This window comes from Panthera onca, chromosome D2 (assembly GCF_046562875.1).
Source record: "Panthera onca isolate mPanOnc1 chromosome D2, mPanOnc1 haplotype 2, whole genome shotgun sequence".
In the NCBI taxonomy this organism is placed as follows: Eukaryota; Metazoa; Chordata; class Mammalia; order Carnivora; family Felidae; genus Panthera; species Panthera onca.
Genome location: NC_138349.1, coordinates 67,461,972 through 67,485,286, shown reverse-complemented (window position 1 = coordinate 67,485,286; position 23,315 = coordinate 67,461,972). Strand labels below are relative to the sequence as shown.

The 23,315-nt window shown below is 39.4% G+C and overlaps 1 protein-coding gene across 4 annotated transcripts in view; it reads left to right on the top strand.

The window, feature by feature from the left end:
• The first annotated feature begins 11,616 nt into the window (after positions 1-11,616).
• Positions 11,617-23,315, top strand: part of BICC1 (BicC family RNA binding protein 1) — a 285,454-nt gene continuing 273,755 nt past the window's right edge. The window contains exon 1 of one of the 4 annotated variants that reach the window (XM_078434260.2): positions 11,617-12,147. In XM_078434260.2, coding sequence (XP_078290386.2) covers positions 11,676-12,147 — 472 coding nt within the window. In that variant the 5' untranslated portion in view covers positions 11,617-11,675. Of the gene's footprint in view, positions 12,148-23,049; positions 23,311-23,315 lie in introns of those variants that run through there. The other 3 variants (XM_078434261.2, XM_078434259.2, XM_078434262.2) reach the window with 3 other exon arrangements.

Here is a 23,315-nt window from a genome sequence, read left to right as displayed (position 1 = left end):
AATCTAAAAAAACTGGAGAGCCGACCAATGAAACCAAGAGTTGGTTTTTTATGGGAAAAATAAAATTGATAAACCTCTAGCCAGGTTTCTCAAAAAGAAAAGGGAGATGATCCAAATAGATAAAATCATGAATGAAAATGGAATTATTACAACCAATCCCTCAGAAATACAAGCAATTATCAGGGAATACTATGAAAAATTATATGCCAACAAACTGGACAACCTGGAAGAAATGGACAAATTCTTAAGCACCCACACACTTCCAAAACTCAAACAGGAAGAAATAGAAAACTTGAACAGACCCATAACCAGCAAAGAAGTTGAATCAGTTATCAAAAAACTCCCAAGAAATGAGAGTCCAGGACCAGATGGCTTCCCAGGCGAATTCTACCAGACATTGAAAGCAGAGATAACACCTATCCTTCTCAAGCTGTTCCAAAAAATAGAAAGGGAAGGAAAACTTCCAGACTCACTCTGCGAAGCCAGCATTACTTTGATTCCCAAACCAGACAGAGACCCAGCAAAAAAAGAGAACTATAGGCCAATATCCCTGATGAACATGGATGCAAATATTCTCAACAAGATACTAGCAAATCGAATTCAAGAGCATGTAAAAGGAATTATTCACTATGATCAAGTGGGATTCATTCCTGGGCTGCAGGGCTGGTTCAACATTCTCAAATCAACCAGTGTGATGCATCACATTAAAAAAAGAAAAGAAAAGAACCATATGATCCTATCAATCAATGCAGAAAAGGCATTTGACAAAATTCAGCATCCTTTGTGAATAAAAACCCTCGAGAAAGTCGGGATAGAAGGAACATACTTAAACATCATAAAAGCCTTTTATGAAAAGCCCACAGCTAATATCATCCTCAATGGGGAAAAACTGAGAGCTTCCCCCTTGAGATCAGGCACACGACAGGGATGACCACTCTCACTGCTGTTGTCTAACATGGTGTTGGAAGTTCTAGCATCAGCGATCAGACAACAAAAGGAAATCAAAGGCATCAAAATTGGCAAGGATGGAGTCGAGCTTTCACTTTTTGCAGATGACACAATATTATACATGGAAAACCCAATAGACTCCACCAAAAGTCTGCTAGAACTGATACGTGAATTCAGCAAAGTCTCAGTATATAAAATCAGTGTACAGAAATCAGTTGCTTTGTTACACGCTAATAATGAAGCAACAAAAAGACAAATAAAGAAACTGATCCCATTCACAATTGCAACAAGAAGCCTAAAGTACCCAGGAATAAACCTAACCAAAGATGTAAAAGATCTGTATGCTGAAAACTATCGAAAGCTTATGAAAGAAATTGAAGAAGATACAAAGAAATGAAAAAACATTCCGTGCTCGTGGATTAGAAAAATAAATATTGTTAAAATGTCAATACTACCCAAAGCTTTCTACACACTGATTGCAATCCCAATCAAAATTGCACCAGTATTCTTCTCGAAGCTAGAATAAGCAATTCTAAAATTTGTATGGAACCACAAAAGACCCCGAATAGCCAAAGTAGTTTTGAAGAAGAAGACCAAAGCAGGAGGCATCACAATCCCAGACTTTAGCCTCGACTACAAAGCTGTCATCATCAAGACAGCATGGTATTGGTACAAAAACAGACACATAGACCAGTGGAACAGAATAGTAACCCCAGAATTAGACCCACAAAAGTATGGCCAGCTAATCTTTGACAAAGCAGGAAAGAATATCCAATGGAAAAAAGACAGTGTCTTTAACAAATGGTGCTGGGAGAACTGGACAGCAACCTGCAGAAGGATGAAACTAGACCACTTTCTTACACCATTCACAAAAATAAACTCAAAGTGGATGATGGACCTCAATGTGAGACAGGAAACCATCAAAACCCAGTGGAGAAAGCAGGAAAAAACCTCTCTGACCTCAGCCGCAGCAATTCCTTGCTTGACACATCTCCAAAGGCCAGGGAATTAAAAGCAAAAATGAACTATTGGGATCTCGTCAAGATAAAAATCTTCTGCACTGTAAGGGAAACAACAAAACTAAAAGGCAACTGATGGAATGGGAAAAGATAGTTACAAATGACATATCAGAGAAAGGGCTAGTATCCAAAATCTATAAAGAAGTCACCAAACTCCACACCCGAAAAACGAATAATCCAGTGAAGAAAGGGACAGAAGACATGAATAGATACTTCTCTAAATAAGACATCCAGATTGCCAACAAGCACATGAAAAGATGCTGAACATCACTCCTCACCAGGGAAATACAAATCAAAACCACACTGAGGTATCACCTCATGCTGGTCAGAGTGGCTAAAATGAACAAATCAGGAGCCTATAGATGCTGGCAAGGATGTGGAGAAACAGGAACCCTCTTGCACTGTTAGTGGGAATGCAAACTGGTGCAGCCACTCTGGAAAACAGTGTGGAGGTTCCTCAAAAACTTAAAAATAAATCTACCCTATGACCCAGCAACAGCACTGCTAGGAATTTACCCAAGGGATACAGGAGTGCTGATGCATAGGGGCACTTGTACCCCAATGTTTATAGCAGCACTTTCAACAATAGCCAAATGATGGAAAGATCCTAAATGTCCATCAACCGATGAATGGATAAACAAATTGTGGTTTATATACGCAATGGAATACTACTTGGCAATGAGAAAGAATGAAATCTGGCCTTTTGTAGCAACGTGGATGGAACTGGAGAGTGTTAGGCTAAGTGAAATAAGTCATACAGAGAAAGACAGATACCATATGTTTTCACTCTTATGTGGATCCTGAGAAACTTAACAGAAGACCATGGCGGAGGGGAAGGGCAAAACATGTTAGAGAGGGAGGGAGGCAAACCATAAGATACTCTTAAATACTGAGAATAAACTGAGGATTGATGGAGGTTTGGAAGGATGGGAGGGTGGGTAATGGGCATTGAGGAAGGCACCTATTGGGATGAGCGCTGGGTGTTGTATGGAAACCAATTTGACAATAAATTTCATATTAAAAAATGTAGATTTATGCCATCCTTTATATCATGAAAGTTTTCTTAGTAAAGTTTTTAGTGTTTGTTCTGCCCCATTGCTGTGATTTTCTTCTTCAGCGACTCCTATTAGATAGAAGTCCCCTTCCTTATATTCTATTGCTATTACTTTCTCTCAAATGTCTTAAAATGTTTTTAAAATTACTTTTTGCCTTAAAATATTTTATCCTTCCATTTTCTATTTCTCTTCAGCCATTTTCCACCATGTTTGCTTGCACCTCAGTATTTTCTAACATAATGTTAATTTCTTACTTAAACATGTTCCTGAGTTCCTTATCCTCTTTTTTAAATCTCCCCTTTCACTATTCATATTAAAGTTTTTTTTTCAATTCGAGTTATTTCTTCTTTTATAGCTTCTATTATTTAAAACATTTCTTTTTGCTTGTTTTGAAATTTTAAGTTGGAGTGCATGTCTTCCCGGCATGATTTCATGATCTTTAGGGATATCTTCTACATTATTTGACTTCTTTTTTTCCCCCATAATTTAGCCTCTGTCATTTTCTGTTGCTCATTTTTAAATGCAAGTAGATTTCCTTAGCAAAGTGATAAAAAATATGTGGCCCCATACTTCTAAGGTTTACCTCTTCTGTTTATTTCTTCACTTATATCCTGACCTTTTCTCTTGGTCACTATTTCTCTGTCCTACTTAATCTGATCCTATTTCCAGGAGTTTCTACTCAGTATATGAGGAGAGCTTTGGTTTCTTAGTTTTGAGAGTTCAGCACCAGTCATTCTTGTGCCCTGAACTACAAATTTGATCCTTCTGGGCTCCTGCTTAGGTTTAGCTAGGTTCAGATTAGATTTTTTGCTTTCCAAGGAGTACTTGATGGAAGTTTTGGAGTTTTTCTGATACTGTTCCCATTACCTCTATTCTGAGGTTTGTGGGGATATGTAGTCATCTATTTTTCTTGTATACATTCTTTGCGGGTTTTTGGGTTTGCTAACTAGTTGTTATGTCTGGAGTGTTTTTGGAGGGGGAGGATTCAGAGTTTCAGAAAATGCACTTCTAATCCCACCTCAATCTTCCTTTTTATCTTTTTCACGTATATGAACATGTCTTCCTTTTTCAAGGTGATGTCTCGATTTCTCTAGGTATATACAAAACAATTATGAAAACTAACATCCATTATTTATTGAGTACTTACTACATCCCATGTACTGAGTGGATTAAATGCTTTATAACATGTTCATAATCTTTACAACTATCTTTGGATGTAGCTACTTTATGCCCATTTTAAATAAAGAATAACTGAGGTCTAGAGAGTTAAAATAGTTGGTTCCAGGTTGGGATAGGCAGCTTCTAAAATAGCACTAATTACCCTTCTCTCTTGGTAATCATGTCCTTGTATAATCCTTTTTCCTGACATGTGGGCTGGACCAAGTGACTTGCCTCTAATGAATAGACTGTGGAAAATGTGATGTTATGTCACTCTGAGATTAGCCCTCCCACCCCCCCCCAAAAAAAATTCTGGCTTGAGTACTCTCTCTCTTCCTTTCGCTTTTTTGTTTGTTCATTCTGATGGAAGCCAGCTGCCATGTTATGTTTTGCCCTAGGAGAGGCCCATGTGGAAGGAATTGAGGGAGACCTCTAACCAACAGCCAGCAAGGAACTGTGGTCCTTCACCCAATAGCCATTGAGGAACTGGAACCTGCTAACAGCCATGTGAATGACTTGGAAGTGGATCATCCCTCGATTGAGCCTTTGAAAGAGACCACAACTGCAGCTGACAACCTGATTGTAGTATTGTGAAAGATTTGGAGCCAGAGGCATGTGGATATGTTGTACTTGGATTCCTGACCCACAGAAATCCACAGATAATGTTTGTTGTTTTCAAACGTTAATTTTGGAGTAATCTGTTACATGAAAAGAGATAACTAACATAAAGGTCATAAAAGTAATAAGTGTCCCTGTTCTCTTGGAACCCAGGGGATCTGATTTCAGTGAACAGTCTGTTCACCTGTATGTGACACTGACTTTGATTAATCTGTACCTTTATAAGACACTATTTCTACTACACTGAATTTGACAATGTTACAGTTCTTTGATTCTATTCATTCTTCTTTGAAAGAAACTTTTTTTTTTTTTAACGTTTATTCATTTTTGAGACAGAGAGAGACAGAGCATGAACAGGGGAGGAGCAGAGAGAGAGGGAGACACAGAATCCGAAACAGGCTCCAGGCTCTGAGCTGTCAGCACAGAGCCCGACGTGGGGCTCGAACTCACGGATGGTGAGATCATGACCTGAGCCGAAGTTGTACGCTTAACCGACTGAGCCACCCAGGCGCCCCAAGAAACTTTTTTTTAACATTTATTCAGAAACTTTTTTTTTTTTAACATTCATTTTTTGAGAGACAGAGCATGAGTGGGGAGGGGCAGAGAGAGAGAGGGAGACACAGAATCCAAAGCAAGCTCCAGGTTCTGAACTGACAGCACAGAGCCTGATGCGGGGCTCAAACCCACAGACCATGAGATCATGACCTGAGCAGAAGTTGGATGCTTAACTGGCTGAGCCACTTAGGCACCCTTGAAAGAAACTCTTCTAACTGGAAACTGCTTGTTCCTGAACCGAGTAATAAGTATTTCCTTTAAGTCATGAAAATTTATAGTTAGAAGGAACCTGAAAATTCACATAATCCAAATCAATCTGGTCCTAATTTTTACAGATGAAAATCCAGTTTAGGGCTGTGAGCAGGTCCATGATGATAGTTCTACATGGTCATAGCTCACTACCACATTCTGAACGTGGAGTAGATTCAGTGTGATTCCCATTAATTTTTGCTGTACCAAAACATAGGGATCCCTAAGGGAACAGCTGACAAATAATGAGTAGGATATTTATTTCCTTTGCTCTTAGGCTCACCTCCCCTGAAAGAGGGATCAACAGCCTGTATCCATCTTCCAATCCCTTAACCACAGCACTGAATCCAACATGGCAATGAAATTTCATACCGAGAGCCAACTCCAAATGATTTGTCTTGGCTCTTCAGACTGTTCATTGAGAAGTTATTTCCTGAGCTGGAGTGGAACGGGGTTGTGTTCAACCAGTAATGTCAGCCATGGGAGGAGGTTGAGGGTGTGGTGGAGCATGTGCCATGTATTTGCCCATTGACATTTCTGCAGATTTAGCAGCCTGGTCCTTCCTTTGATGCCCCACACTTTTCCTGCTATGAACACTTCTCGCCTGCCTATGAACCCTTCTTAGCTGCCTAAGAAGGGTCACTTTCATTGTTCCATTGGCCTGCATTTCTGGAATCTTTCTTTTCTCATTTGATGGTGAGCTTTAGCATATAAGTGGCATGGGTGGAATTTACTTTGTAACTGAATGTAGTGTTAGAAGCAGAGCCAGTTCTCACATCCCTGAGGTTGGATGTTTTTATAGCTTCATAGACTTCATTTCTGGATGGAGCTAAAAGTCACATTTCCAGCAGACTTTCAGCCCATCAAAAAGAAATGCAGGAAGATACAATTATGCACATGCTTATATTGTTGTTTTTTGCAAAACACTCCATCTTCCTCAATCCCAGGGAGTCATGAGAATAAATTTACAGGTGAGTGTTAGTCCAGGTATCCTGGATGACAGGGTAAAATATTGATCCTGTAGATCAAAAGCACAATTAATGTGTGCCTTGGAACTTGGACAACTGCAGGAGTTGTGAGGCTGGGGCTGAAATATCTCCATGGGTGGCAGTTTCAACATAGTACTATCAACTTTTTCTTTTTCTTTTTTTTTTTTTCCACTTAGGCAAAGCTAAGTGTTGAAGTGTTGGGCAATGTTAGAATTCAGGTAAATGCCTGGGGAAGTTTATTTCCTTCTATTCTTCTGCCTGCTGCTTAACTTTCTTCCAATTCAAATCATTCTATTTTCTTTTCAGTGACTCACGTTTTCTCTATTACTTTTCAGCATTGGGGTATTGAAACCTCCATGAAAATTTTTACTTTTCCAAATATTTTTTTTTAATCAGAAGTCTATATTATTGAAATAGTAAAAGAACCCGCGGATGCCTTCTGGCAACTAGATATTCTCTGCTCTTGACTTCTGGAAAACACAAAACTGCTCCTCTTTTGATGAGAAAGCAATAAAAGCCTGAACATGACTTGTGCTTTGTGTCATGGAACTTGGGCAAGTCACTTTGGATCTATGTGCTTCATTTGTCCATAGGTACAAATGTGTGTGTGTTGGGGAAGAAAGACAGATTAACAGAGAGCAAATGAGATCAGTAGTTTTCTGAGCCTTTAAAACCCTAAGATTATGGAAGAAAAAGTTTGAGCTAGTGAGAATCCTCTGTCCTTTTTCAGCTCGAACAACTCTGTTGTTATTAGTTTTCTGTAAGGCCTTTCTGTGTTCGAGTTTATTTGAAAGATGGTTTCTGTTGTTTTAAATGTGAAAACTACCAGCATCAATGAGTCTTAGACTCCTTCCACTTCTAATATTTTATGTTACCTACATGTAATCAGTCCCAAATTGGTGAGAAAGCACTGTGTGGTTAAGAACACCATCTCTGTCAGATGTCCTTGTCTTTGAATCATAACCATACCCTACAGAGGGTCTTCAGTAATGTTATCCTCTCAAGGACCTAGTCATTATCTTATTTATAATGGAGATAATAGTTGTGTCAGTCTCATAGGATTGTGGTGAGAACCAAATTAGATAGTTAACAGTGTTCAGCAAATCATAAATATGCAATATGTGATAGACATTATTATTAATCTGAAGAAACATTGGCTTTATCCATGGTATACAAATCTTCCTTTATTACATCATTTATGTTTATTCCAAATAAGCTTCTCCTAGAACCAATTCTCAAAGCATTAAAATAGAATATCTAATACTCTGCTACTCGTTTATCTTGACATCAAAAGTACATTTATATAATTTTAGAATGTTCACTTAAGTGCAAACTGATCTGTAAAATATAATTCACCATAACATGGCTATGTAGGTTTTCAGCCAAAAGTTTTGAGTGAGAAGTTAGAATGAAAAAAATTTAAGATGAAATGAATGGTTTCTATGGATGATGCTTTGCTGAAAATCAGCTTTTCATAAAATTTAAGCATATATTTGCAGAACTTTATTTTTCTTTTAGTCTTTGGGTCTCAATTTCTTGATCTGCAAGGTAAAGGGACTGGACCTAGTAATTTTTCAGGTTCAATATTTATGATTTTCTAGGTTTTCAGATTATTGTCATGGAATATGGCATTCCAATCAATTTGTCTCATTTCTCCAGGCATCTGTCTCCTCAGCTGTAAATTGAGAAAAGAATGTTTTTAGCTTTCAGCTACATTTAATTCCAGCATTAGAATTTTGACTTTTTATGATGGTCCTCAGTAACTCTTTAGATACATAATCATCTGAAGTGTATCACAAAATAATTTCTAGGTTTAAATTTCTAGGTGCATAGTTAAAAGCTTATTAACCTGTATCAGGCAAAATCTGGGTGCCCACCAGGACAAAATGATGGAAGGACACATTTTCTGCTATAAGGAACTCAGACATCAGACCTATGATGATGATGTGATAATGATGATAATCATGGCTTACGTGGGCTTACATGATAAAACTTTATTTTTTATTTTCTCCTTCCCCTCTTACTACTACTCCTTCTAGCTCCTTTTCTATTACATTGTCATATCCTTGATCACAAATGTTAGAATTTGTGAAAGGCTCTTTCCTTGGTTCTCCCTTTTTCTAATTCTCTTCTCTTTCCCTAGACGGTTTTACCCATGCGTATGGCTAATTACTAACCTATAAACAAATAAAACGTTTTTATCTCCAGTCGAGATCTCTTTTCTGAACTCTGGACCATATATCCAGTTGCTTACTTGATATATCTTCTTGGGGGTCTCAGTGGCACCTCAAATTCAATATGCCCAATTCAACTTCATCTTTCTTCCAGAGAAGTCAATCCCTTTCCAGTGTTTCTATTTTAGCTAATGGTACCTATCTTTCTCCAATTATGTTAGCCGAAACTTGAGAGTCATTCTTGACATTTCTCTCTCCATCACCTCTTGCCCAATCAATCACCAATCAGTTGGTGACATTTACAATCACAATATTTCTCAAATCCTCTCAGATTTCTCACCTTCACCACACTAGGTAAGCTACCAATATCTATTATCTAAACTTCCTAGATAGTCTCTTAATTGGTCTACTTCTGTCCTTGTTCCTCAATCTACTCTGCATATTGTAGCCATGTCATCTTTTTATTTTTTATTATTTTTAATTTTTTTAATGTTTATTTATTTTTTGACAGAGAGAGACAGAGCATGAGCAGGGGAGAGGCAGAGAGAGAGGGAGACACAGAATCTGAAGCAGGCTCCAGGCTCTGAACTGTCAGCACAGAGCCCTATGCGGGGCTTAAACTCATGAACTGTGAGATCATGACCTGAGCCAAAGTCAGTTGCTCAACTGACTGAGCCACCCAGGCGCCCCAGCCATGTTTTCTTTTTAAAATGCTATCTAAGAGGCTTTACTTAAAGCCTCTACATGGCTTCTTTCTGTTCTAAGGATAAAGACAAAACTGAACTACAGGGCTTACATACTCTACTCTTTGCTTCTTGTCCCTCAGCTAGCACCATCTAATTCCTTGTTTTCTTGTGCCAGCTTTGCTGATTTTCTTTTAGGTCGTCCAATGGAGGAATGTACACTGTCTCCTCCAACCACAGGACCTTTGCTTATGCTGATCCTTTTGAGAACCAATATAGTTTAGTGGCTAAACATACAGCACCTGAAGTCTAATATTTAAGGGAGACTTCCTGGGTTCAAATCCCGATTTTACAACTTACTTAGTAGGGTAAACTTGGGTAAATTATTTTACCTCCCATGCCTCAGTTTTCTCAACTGGAAAACAAGGATAATTGCAATATCTACAGTCAGGGATGTTAGGATGATCAAATAATCATTTGCAGGGAAGGCCCCACTCTCCTCTTTCTTGCCCAGTTAATTTCTTCTCAAACTTCTGTTTAGTCCCAGGGTCACTTTCTTTGAGAAGCCTCCACTGACCTCTCTGATCGAATCTAATTATTCCTTTACAGCTTTGCTCATATCTTGAATGTCTTATTTGTGATGCTTCATATAGGTACAATTTTATATTTTTCTGAATGATTTATTTTGGTCAACAGTCTTTCTCCCTGGAATGTCAACTCCAGGAGCCTGGGGATGGTGTTTGTTTTTGTTAACTCTTCTTTCCGCCTAACACAAAATCCAGCACACTCGTTTCCCCCAAAATAGTTCTTGACAGAAAAAGATGCTAAACATCCCTGATTGAAGGCTCCTTGATAACCTCTTTCCGTGTTTAAGTCAGTGCTTTGCATACTAATTAATAAGTTCAGAGAAGGAAAGCATGGTAGTCAATCAAGCAGTTAAGCTGTATATCTGCTGCCAGTTCTTCAGCAAGGGACTCTGAGCAGGAGGGTTTTCTGCTTAATAAAGTAGGGATTTTGTGGAAATTATGTGTCAGGTACATGGACCTGGGTTTGATTCTTGGCCCATTATTTGATGCTGTGTGACCTTGGTCATGTCACTTGACTTCCCACAGTCTTAGTTACCTCATCTGTCAGTACACCACAGTACACAGCACAGTCAATTGTTGTTACCTAGGCAACTGAGCCTAATGAGTTTCGATTGACCTGAAGTATACCTTGCCCCTTGTGTAATCCAGTAATTCTCCCTCTGTGGCGCAGTAAGAAACTGCCTTCCCATCCAACCCCCACCCCCTAAAAGAGTTAAACAAAAATTCCATGCTTTTGGTCAGAAAACAAACAGGGATACATCAGTGCGAATGCAAAATAGAGTCCCAAAGGCATCCCTAATCAAGGAAGTTTCTTCTCTGGTGCTTCAAGTCTCAAGTTTGAAGGTGACAGTGGGTGGGGCGGCCTGGGCAGTTAGGATTATAGGGTCATTTGCTGGTTCTCATCTATGAGACTGACCCTGAGAACAGAGACAAGCCCTCCGTCCCTGAGGCTGCGCAGATGCCAATTGGATCCAGCTAACCACCATTTCGATCTCTGAGGTTCTTTTATCCGCCCCCACCCACTGCCCCTTTTAAATCAGCTGAATCCATTTCTTGAGAATCACATAGAAAATGACTCCTTACTCATCTCATTCAGGAAAAAAAATCCCTTTCCTCACAATAAAGACTAAGCCCCTTGTCCGCTTCTCTTGCAGCTGGCCACTTTGCTGTGATGAGAGGAGTAATCCGGGTTTGAACTTCAGAGAAGGAATGAACTGCGTGTAAGCAATGACCACAGTGATGTCTGCAAGCCATGGATATTGTTTCTTCCGCTAGTCTTCTCTTTTCTCCCTCCTCCTGTTTCAAACTCGTGGAACCAACCGGGGCTGTGAGTTTCAGGGTGCAGTGTAAGTAAAAGGGAATCGTGAGGGCGCTTGGTGTGCGTTCAGAAGGTGTTGTGCTTAAACCTGGCGAGTGTCTGTGCGTGAAGTATTAAAGTATGCGTGCGGGACAAGACTTGTGCAAGTAAGTGCAGAAAAGCGGTAGTGTGTACGTGGTGAGTGTGCGCGCGCGAGTGTGTCCGAGCGCCAGGGGCGGCCCGCCCGCGCGCCCGCCCGCCTCGGCTTCCCGTGGGCCGGCGGGGCCAATGAGCGCGCGGCGGCAGGGGCGGCGGGCGGGGAGGGGGCGCCGGAGCCCTGCGGATGGAGGCGCGGGCGGCGAGGCGCGTTCATTCCGCGCGGGCGTTGCTGGCTGGGGGAGGCGCAGTCACTGGCCTGGGATTGGGGCCGGGACTTGGGGTGGCGGGCGGCTCCCGGGGCTGGGATGCGCCGGGGGCTCCGTGGCAGCAGCGTTGGCGGAGGCGTCGGCGGCGGCCGGGGGACGAGCTAGCGCCGCGGCGCGGGGAGCCAGTCGAGCCGGGCCGGCGAGCGGAGGCGGCGGCGCAGGCAGAGCGGCGGCCGGAGCCCGAGCGCCGCGCGCCCACCATGGCCGCCCAGGGAGAGCCTGGCTATCAGGCGGCTCAGTCGGACCCGGGCTCCAACAGCGAGCGTAGCACTGACTCGCCCATGCCAGGTTCCGAGGACGACCTGGTCGCCGGGGCGCCCTTGCATAGTCCTGAGTGGAGCGAGGAACGCTTCCGCGTGGACAGGAAGAAACTTGAGGCCATGTTACAAGGTAGGCATCCCCCGCGTTCTCCGACTCCCCGTCGGAACCCGTACTCCTTCCCGGACATCCCTGTCCCGCGCCCAGCTCCCTGCTCCAGGGACAGCCGACTTAGTTCCCCGGTCCCCTCCCCCGCGGAACTGCAGGACACCCAAGGAGTGAAGACCTCACGGGACTCTCCACCCTTCCACACCTCTCCGGTCTCCAGGCACCGGGAGCCTTGTGCTAACTTGACCCGGCTTCAGAAAAGCCAAAGGCCGAGTTTGTACCGGCGCGCCCGAGTTGTGTTCTTGGATACTTTGGAGATGCCAACTTTAGTCCGGACACCCGGGCTGTGCCATCAGGACCCACTAGGACCGCACAGAGTATGCGTGACTCTATCCCCACTCGCTGATAGCCTTGAATTCTACCTCTGAGCCCCTCTCTGTTTCTCCTCTTGTCAGTATCCACTTCCTCCAGCTGAGGGGCCTTGTTTAGCTATTGGGAAACACTGCCCGTGTCAGAATTTAAGATAGGAGTTCCCTCCCCTCCACCCTCCACGGGGCGGTAAAGAGGGGCCTGGATGGGGGTAAGCAGCCAGAGTGTGGGGATTGTGTCAGCTCAATGCTGCTGGGTTGGAGGACACCGTGTGTTCAGCTCCTGACAGGCTTATAAAACAGATCCTGAGTTACACTCAGTTCATGAAAATCTTCCTGTACTATGAATATCTGTCTTACACAATTTGTGTGTGTGTGTGTGTGTGTGTGTGTGTGTGTGTGTTTAATTACCTAGTTTCTCTGGGACTTTCCCAGGCACAATAGCTTTAACCATATCGGACTGGAAACAAATGGTGAGTTTTAATGGGATGGTTGGTTTCTCAGAGTGAATGCTAAAATGTCCAAGGTCATTTTGACCTTCCTTAAAAATGTTAATTACTAGCCTACCTGTAAAGCCACCAATGTGGTCATTTCCCTTCTCCAGAAAAATAGAGTAGTTTGAATGACTGTGATTCTGTAGAGGACCAGGCATTAATTTGATTAAGGATGTATGATGGGTTCATTCAGTGGCTAGTACCCTTATATCATTAGAGGATTGGAGCTTTCCAACTATCTTTTGTGGCTTTGTGCATAACCTACTTTGACTTTATCAGTCAATGCATCACAACATGGAGATTTTTAGCCCTCCCTGGAGATTTTAGCCTCCCCAGTGGCTTTTAAAACAATTAAGCGGGTTATTTTAAGAGAGAACAACATATTTTCCAAGACAATAACTGGGTAGAAACAAACGGCAGGAGTGTTTGGCTGGCGATTGTGGATGAACTGCAAACTCATCTCCCTTGTTGCTTATTGTTATTGATAAACATCCCTAGTGCTTAATGTGTCTTTCTCTCTTGTTCTCTCCCCCGTCCCCGCTTTAAATTATATAATTTTCTAGAGAGTTACTTCTGTGATAAACTGTTCAAATATGGATAATGTATTGCAGATTTAGAAATTAAATTATAGTAGATTTGGAAATTAAAGTTGTATTTCAGTAATACATTTTATTTCATTTGTTCCCTGGTTCTTTTTCCTAGTTTCTGATTGTAAAACAAAGTATTAAGTTTATTCGTAAAAATATTGTGAGATTGTTTGGATCAAACTGATAGAGTACATACCCATCCTTTGACCAAGTTTCCAGTTTGTTTCCTACACGAGTGTGGAATGATGTGAAAGGTGGATCTTATAATAATACTATATCTTCCTTACCTGTTCACACAGGTAGTGACAGTGATGTTAGTTTCTAGGAAACCCTCGTGTATGACTTGAGCTTTAGAAGTGGCTTTCTTTTTTTTTTTTTTGGTTTTTTTTTTTTTTTTTTTTTTTTTTGAGAGAAAGAGTGAAAGAGCAGGGTGGGTGGGGGGAGAGGAGGGGAGAATGGCAGAGAGAGCGAAAAAGAATGAATCTTAAGCAGGCTCCATGCCTTGTGCAGAGCCAAACTCCGGGCTCCATCCTGTGACCCTGGCATCATGACCTGAGCCAAGATCGAGTGTTGGTTGCTTAAGTGACTGAGCCACCCTGGCTAGAAGTGGGTTTCTTTTTTGAATAAATTAATTTTTTCATTTCGAATAAAATGAAATATGGGTGATACATTTCTTAAATTTGAAGGCTATCCCCTTGTAGATATATTCTGAGATGAGATGGTTTAAAATTGCTTCACAGAGATAGTTTCTTTTATAGAAAGTCCTAAAAGAGTTAATATTTATTCAACAATCTGTATATAATGAAATATTTACATTTCAGCCCCAGAGAATTCTTTAATGCTTGAACATAGCGCTTTGATTAGCTTCCTAGAAATCATCAAGAAGTGGATTATGCATTCCGAGAAAGTAAATTTTGAACACGTTTGACAACAGAACCTAGTGCACAGTGTACCAAGGCATTTTGTGATGCATGCTTCCTAGTGTTAAATTATGTAGAACTACTGTGTTTGAAGGAGTAAGACTGGTTTTCTGAACAAAACATAATCCTGTGTCTCTTTGTTTTAAACCAGATGATTATAGCAAGAGTGGGCAGTAGAATCACTCAAACCTAGATTCAAATCCCACAGACCTTGGGACAGTTCCTGGGCTTGCCTTTGTCTCAATTTGCTCATCTCTAAATGGGACTGATAATTAGTATTTCTTTTACGGTAGGTACTATGAGAATTAAAAGAGATATGCCTGATAAGCTAAAAACTTGCCACACTGTTGGTAAATAAGAGCTTAATATAGATTAGTTGCTTTTATTATTATTAATAGTAAGTATTACAGCATGGATTCAAAAGATTTCCAGCACCTGTTATAATTTCTGACCTGTAGTGCAATTTCATATTGTAGAAGTAAAATATACACCAAGATAGGAAGTTTGGTAAGTCAACAAATATTCGAATATTGTTAGATATTCTTGGGTGTAAAACTTTTCATTTGGAAAGTTCCAAATTAGTATTTGCCTGGTTGGATTTCTCATTATTGTGAATTTGGTTTGCCATTTTTCTTTCCATAATTGCCTTAAAATAATGTGTAGAATTCCAGTTCAAATCAGGATAAATAAGATGATCTGTCTTTAAGTCTACATAGTGCAAATTGGTGATTATAATGCTTGGAATTTGTTTCTAGAGAGACTGTCCTGGGGGCAAGTTAATCTTTAATGGGTTGCATTTTTATTAGTAGAGAAATTCTTCTACGCAATGGACCAAAAATTCAGTGATGTTAAAATATGGGCAGTAGGGCACTGATCAAAGAAATTAAATACCATTCTTGGATGATCAGTGAATCTCAAAAGAATTGATACACATAAAAACCACCAGGCTGAAAATGAAGGGAAAAAATCAGTAATTTTTCTTTCTTTTTTTTTTTTTTTTGGTTTAATAACTACTTTGGAACAGCCATGTAGAGTATCTGACATTTTTGTTCAAGTGTAAATGAAGATTATCAACTTTATTAGTCAATCGTTTTATAAATGGGAATTATTTTCAAGTTTATTTAAGTTAATGGTCAGCCTTGGAATGGATACCATGGACAGCACTGTTTAATCATAAAGAAAAATTGTTTTTAATTTATTTACTAATTTTCAAAAATTAGATTTCATGCCTTGTGTGAGATAATAGTATTAATTCATTTAAGTCAAGGAAATGTGAGTTATAGTATAGAAAGATGGAGGAGAATGGTGTAAAGTCAGAAGAGTCAGATATACAGTTTTGGTGTTTTCTAGAGACCCTGAGAGGCAAATGTAGAATTTGTATATTTATACTTTTCTCTCTCTTTCTGTCTCTCTTTGAGGCTGTTTTACATCTTACTGTTACACTTTTCTTTTTACGTTGAAAAACATAACACATGTGCCATATAATTAAAAATTCCAATAGGTGCCTGGGTGGCTCAGTTGATTAAGCGTCTGACTCTTGATTTCAGCTCAGGTCATGATCTCCTGACTCGGTTCCTGAGATTGAGCCCAACATAAGGCTCTGTGCTGGTGGCACTGAGCCTACTTGGGATTCTCTCTGTCCCCTTCTCTCTCTGCCCTTCCCTCACTGGTACTCTCTCTCTCAATAATAAATAAACATAAAAAATTAAAAAAATTCCTACATATAGTTTAGAAGCATAGGCATTTTCAAAATTTCAAATCCCTTGTTTCATTACAGAAAGAATGGAGTGTTACAAGGTAGGAAATGTCCTGTTTTCATGAACTGAGGTTGACATCTGGTGGGCTTTTAGGATATTGCTATTAAAGACTTTAAAAACCATGTTGCATTTTTACATTGATAGGCAAAATGGGAATCATTTACTTCTGCTTGCTTGAGTAGCAGAACTAGCCACTAAAACAGGTTATCACACATCATTGATTAAAAGTAAGAGCAGCATTAATGTTATTTCTTTAATTCAGCAAGTAAAATGAATCTTTAGTGAAGATGGTCTTATTTTTTAGATGTTTTGTGTGAGAAATACGAAGCACAAATATGTGAAAATTAGGGACTACTGAAAAGGAAGATAAATACGAGCTCAGCTGAATATAGTTTTCTAGCTAATGCTTGATTAAGGCTAATACAACAAGAGCAAATCTAATAACCTAATGAAGTTTAGTGGTTAAAAGCACAAGGCTCTGGGCCCAATGTGGATTTGAGTCTCAGTGCTGCCTTCTAATAGGGAAATAGGGAAAATTCATCACCTTCACTCCTTTTTCTAAAAGGAGTTGTTAATAGTTCTTGCATCTTGAGGTGGTTGTGACAATTAAGAGAAAAAAGATGTATGTAAAACATTACGGGGCTGGAAGTGCTGAATAAATGGATAATAACTCTATTATAAACCGTAATTCATAAAATGAACATTCTTATATTGAAAATAAAAATCAGGTGTACTGGAAAATGAATTAAAATGGTCTTATGATAAGTTAATAATCATAGCTATCTAAATATTATTGGCCTTCCTGGCAGCTCACAGTATGATGAGTATATTAGCTTCTTGTAAAGGTGGTTGAGTATATACTGAGTAAAATTATATTAGACATGAGCGTGAAATTCCAGATTTTGCTCAGGATGAGATGGCTTTACACCCTGTTTAGTTGTCCTTGCCTTAAGTATTTTTCATTTTTTGAAGGGTCCTGAGCCAGTCACTTCTGAAATTTTTACTAAAGAGTAGATGAAAAATCAATCTCCTTTCTAGTTTTATGTTGCTCTGAATTTGTCATTCATCGGTATCTGGAAAGACACTTCTTTCAAAGTCTGTGTCTGGGCTTACATGTTCTATTTGCTCACTTGTAAAATGGGGACAGCAGTAGTCCTATCTTCTGGGAATGTTGTGGGCACTGGATGAGACACTGCATGTGAAAACCTTAGCCTAGTTCCAGGCACATGGTGCTTAGTAGGTGTTAGTGCAACAGCAGCTTTGTGCCCTGTGATGGATAAAGATTTCAAAACCTTAGAAAACAAATGCTTGCCAGTTTTGTTTGTTTGTTTGTTTGTTTGTTTGCTTGCTTGTTTTTTCAAAGCTGCCTGTAAGTCCCTTTTGTTTAGGGGAAGGGGAGATTTAATTTTTAGGTGTAGTCTTTCTCCAGTCAGAAAGTTAGGACAATTGTAGTGGAGTCAGAGAGCAGAACTGAAGGTTAAGATCACTTTATAAACAATGAAAATGTACGTCAGTGGTTGTGTAGCTTGACAGTAAAGAGCTCAGGAGCTGCTGTTAGAGTGGCCCATATTGGGGTCTGCACTTTGCCTCTAGTAGGGTTCCTGTAAGGATAAAAGGAGATGGGTGTTAAGTCCCTGCCCTCATGGACATCGAGGACACACTCTCAGTAAACGCATGGACTCTCAGTAAATCTTAACTTTGTGAAGACTGGAGTTTTGGTGAAGTTGATCATTGATAAGTTAAAACAGAAAGGTTTGTCATATTGATGATTTTAATGGGTGGGAATGTATTTGGCTGTGACTAACAGAAAACTCAACACAGAGTGGCTTAAACAAGCCAGAGGTTTATTTTCTCCACCTAACACAAAACCTGGAGCTAAGAGGTCTCAGCCCTACAATAGTTGTCCCAAGGGCATCAAGGAGCCCAGCGACTACTCTCCTCACCTCCCCACCCTCAAGTGGCTTTTGGCCTCATTGTTGTAGACTGGCTATAGCTATGCCTGGAGGTGCATCTGGGGGTCTGTGCAGGGGAAATGAGAATAAAATTGTTTTCTATTTAAGATTTTGTCAAAGAATTCTCTCTCCTGAAACTTCCATCTGTATTTTTTTTGGCCACTCTTTGCTATAAGAGATGCTGGAATTATAACTTTTTTTCCAGCTTCTCTAACCTAAGTAAAGGAGAAAGGGAACCAGAATGGATCCAACCCATTATTTCCCTACAGCGGATGAAGCAGGGGGAATTGTAGCAAAATGCGAAGTTGTGATTGAAGCAGCAGAGGCTTGCTTGTATTTGGAGACTGGCCTGCATGGAGAATCCCTAGAGATTTAGATTATTTAGTGGCATTATAGGTAGGTAGAGTTTCTTTCTTGACATAATCCAGGAATAAACATAAATTCCAAAGACAAAATATCTTTGATCATATAAAGCTCTTCTCATCCTGCTACTGCTTTTACAAACAGGACCTAAGGCCACTAAGTATTGTAGCTTTTTCCTCCACTGTTTTCTCCATATCAGGTACTGGTTTTTTTTTCTTTTTTTGATTGATAATTACACAACAGTACAAATGCCCATTTTTCCTTTTATTACCCAAGATATCCTTTCTCTCTTCCCTTTTCCTTCCTGCTTGTCACCCATCTCAAATTGCTTTTGGAATTGACAGGTTCAGTGTAGTTCATGTTTCTCTCCTTTTGGGTTTTTGTAGATTGGTTACTGCAGTATTCCGGAATTTGTTCAGAAAGATGAAGTCATTTTGGAGGCAGTTTGATAGTAGAATTATCATCAGATTTGTGTCATGTTTTGCTGTTTGAAATTTTCCAGAATGATGAGCTATTAAAATATACCTGTTGGCTCATTCTTGTTTATTCTGTTTATTTTAAATATAGTTCTTAAAAAATGCTTGGGATAACAGTGACCATATGTATTCCTTTATGTAAAATGCTTAATAAACTACCAGGGATGAGGCACAATTGTAATGCTAACTTATAGTGGCTTTTGCTGTGCATGGGGATGACCTTGGCAAGAAACCCTTGTTTTGCTGCAGAAGCCACCAAATTTGATTTTTAACCCTTGTGATACTAACATTTAGGGCAGTATCCAAAATGCATAAACCATTAATAGAAACATTTTGTAGATGTTATTTATACATTTGTAAATACATTTCCTGCCTCCCAAGCTACTAATAACTGTAGGCGATGAAAGCATTTAGTTGTTACCAGTATTAAATCGGTGCTGGCGTATAAAAAGAGAATGCTCACTTTCTAACTGTAAAGTAGTTTTTCTGTTAAAATGAGTAAGATAAACCAGACGTTAGTTTGCATATTGAGTTTATGTGAAGCTTAATTGCATCTCTTGTGTAGCAAGATGCTTAAATCTAGGATTTGAAAATTAGCCGTTGCAGTTTTTTTTCTCATTATGAAAGTAATGTGAACTTCTTATAGAATATTCTAAAGTACAAACAAATGTAAAAAAAAAAAAAGAGAGAAACCAAATGTCATTCCTAATCTAGCAGTAACCACTGATAATATTTTGGGAATCTAGCAATAACCACTGATAGTATTTTGGGAATTATTTTCTGGTCTTTAAAAAATATGTCCACACATAATTTATTTTTACAACAGATATTGAGTTCTTACTATATATCAGGTACAGTGTTAGGCTTTGGGGATGCAGACAAAACCAAGGTGGATATAGTCCCTACCGTTCTGTGTCTTGTGTCCCTTGCATTCTAAAGTGGGATCACACCCAGTTTTCACTTAACATTGTGTCATGAGTATTTTCCATTTCATTAAAGATTTTGAAGAGCATGGTTTTAAATGGATATGAACTCTCCCCTTGACATATCATACTTTGCTTAAACATAGCATTTTTTTGTGTGTGTCTGGGAGTGGGAAGAGCCTATTGTTTTTACTCAGATTGCCCAAGATTCAGATCCTGGGCAGATTAATAATTCCTGCCCGGACCAGTAAATAACTTCTCTGAGCCTCAGTCTTCTTATCTCTAAAAGGGGGATAAAAGTATCTTCTAAGTTGTGAGGATTAGAAATACTGTGTGTAAAGCACCTACCAGTGCCAGATGCAGTGCATATACTCAAAAAATTGCAGATGATAAATATTAATACTGCTGTCCTAAACACTCTTGCCTAAAAATGTTTTTTGCATCCTTGATTATTCACATAGGAAAAACTCTTACTAGTGAAATTTTGGGGGTAAAGGGCATGGGCATTTTAAGACTTTTGATAAAGTTTGTAAAATTATTTTCCAGAAAAAGTTTCACAGGTTAGGCAAGAAGAGACAATAGATTTGCAGGATGTCTGCTCCTTGTGCTTGTGCTCTTACAACCTGGCTTGTTTGAGCTGATAGTGGTGAGAAATTAGGATGTAATTGAATTACCTATCTAGAGTTAGAGCTCTGTATGTTTCCTTCACTGAAAATTTTGAATGGTGTTTATTTTACTGGATTAACATGTCTTTGGATCAATAGTTCTTAAAATCTGTATGCATAAAAATCTGTATGCATAGAAAGGCAAACTCTGGGCCTCTCTTGGAGATTCTGATTGTGTAGGTTTGAAGATTGTAGTGGTGGTTGGAATCTGCATTTTGAAAAGAATCTCTTGTGAGTCTGATGTAGGTGATCCTAGGACTTTGTACTCTTTGAGAAACATTGCTACATAGATGATGATGATCAGAATTAAAAAGCTCCAGATCCTTTTCTTTCTTTGATTTCCTTTATGTTTGAAGCCAGTACTTTCTCCATGTTAAACCATCTTGACGCATTTTAGTCTAGCATAATTTGTTACTGGCACACCATCGTTTACAGTGGCTTGTTGTAAGGGACTTGAGAAGAGCCCAAGCCTATATATTCCTTTGCGGGGGTATATTGTCTTTATTATTGCACAGGAGTCTCAGAATAAATTTAATTTTCCTACAGACTCCCATTAAGTTAGGTGTAACAGACACCTACCTATTTAATATATTATGAAATAATCTAAAAGGACACATTTGTTGTTACAGAAGTTTAAAAAGCAATATGAAGGGAACTTTTTTAAATTTTGTTTTTTTAATTTACATCCAAATTTAGCATGTAGTGCAACAATGATTTCAGGAGTAGATTTCTTACTGCCCATTTAGCCCATCCCCCCTCTCACAACCCCTCCAGTAACCCTCTGTTTTTTCTCCATATTTAAGGGTCTCTTATGTTTTGTCTCCCTCCATGTTTTTATATTATTTTTGCTTCCCTTATGTTCATCTTTTGGTGTGTCTTATCTCATATGAGTGAAGTCATATGATATTTGTTTTTCTCTGACTAATTTCACTTAGAATAATACCCTCTAGTTCCATTCACATAGTTGCAAATGGCAAGATATCATTCTTTTTGATTGCCAAGTAATGCTCCATTGTATATATATACCACATCTTCTTTAACCATTCATAATTCGATGGACATTTGGGCTCTTTCCATACTTCGGCTATTGTTGATAGTGCTGCTATAAACATTGGGGTGCATGTGCCCCTTCAAAACAGTATACCTGTATCCCTTGGATAAATGCCTATTGGTACAATTGCTGGATCATAGGGTAGTTCTATTTTTAATTTTTTGAGGAACCTCCATACTGTTTTCCAGAGTGGCTGCACCAGCTTGCATTCCCACCAACAATGCAAAAGAGATCCTCTTTCTCCACATCCTCGCCGTCTGTTGTTGCCTGAGTTGTTAATATTACCCATCCTGACAGGTGTGAGGTGATATCTCATTGTGGTTTTGATTTGTATTGCCCTGATGAGGAATGACATTGAGCATCTTTTCATGTGCCTGTTGGCCATCTGGATGGCTTCTTTAGAGAAGTGTCTATTCATGTCTTTTGACCATTTCTTCACTGGATTATATGTTTTTTGGGTATTGAGTTTGATAAGTTCTTTATAGATTTTGGATACTAAGCCTTTGTCTGGTGTGTCATTTGCAAGTACCTTCTCCCATTCTGTTGGTTGCCTTTTAGTTTTGCTGATTGTTTCTGAAGGGAATTTTTAAGAATAAAAACAATCATCAATTATCTCACTATCCTAATGGCTGTTTTCACTTTTCTGCCTTGAAAAGTAGTCTTGACATAGAATCCTTGACTATTTGCATAGAGTTTATGTAGTTCATGCTGTAGCATTAACTATTTTGTATTTATCATTTAAGCTAATAATGCTTTATATTTCTTTTTGATTCTTTTCAGAATTAAAATTTTATAGTTGAATACATTTGGTCAAAAAAATTTTATAGACCACCTTATAGTAAACATGAATTACATTGCTTTTTTTTTTCCCCTTTGGAACTGTATTCTGAGGGAAAAAAGTTGAGGAATATGGTTACCGAAGAATGGTAGTGATTTTGAAAGCAGCAGCCAACTTTAATTGAGCACTTATGTGTGAGACACTGTTCTGGTGCTTTAGGCCTGTTCAGCAATCCCCACCTCTTATGCTACAATCTGTGAGATACCAGTGCTATGGGGATCCGTGTTTTACAGACAGAAAGGCTATAATGATCCCTTTAAACTTGGGGCCTGGTTTCTTTTTGGAGTTTTTAGTGGATTTAGATACTCATTTTCTCCTTAGGGTTGTTGTAGAATTGAAGCTCTTATGCAGTGTGGAGACATACCACATCTGGATCTAAGATGAGAAACTGTACTCCAGAATAGGTTCATGTTTCCCCAGCTCCCTGCAGAAATGCAAAGGAATGTGGTGGTAGGCACAAAGGTAGGTTAGAATTCTCAGTGAGAATGCACGTGTTCCAAAGCTCTGCCTTCTAGTAGCTTTGGTTAACTCTTCTGCTTTCTTCTTCATGAAACAGGGTAATCACATCTCTTTCCCAGGGCTGTGGTGAAGATTATATGATCATGTATACAAAGTTGGCTCACAGTTGTTCCCTGTACATGGCCTATATGTTTCAAATTCATCTCCCATTCTCTCCAGCATCTAGTCCAGTGCTGTGTTTATAGAATAAATGACCCATGGTGGAGCTCGATTGAAAACTGTTCTATTTTGGGCTGTGGACCTGGCATTGACCTCCTGGAATTGGACTTTAAAGGTAGG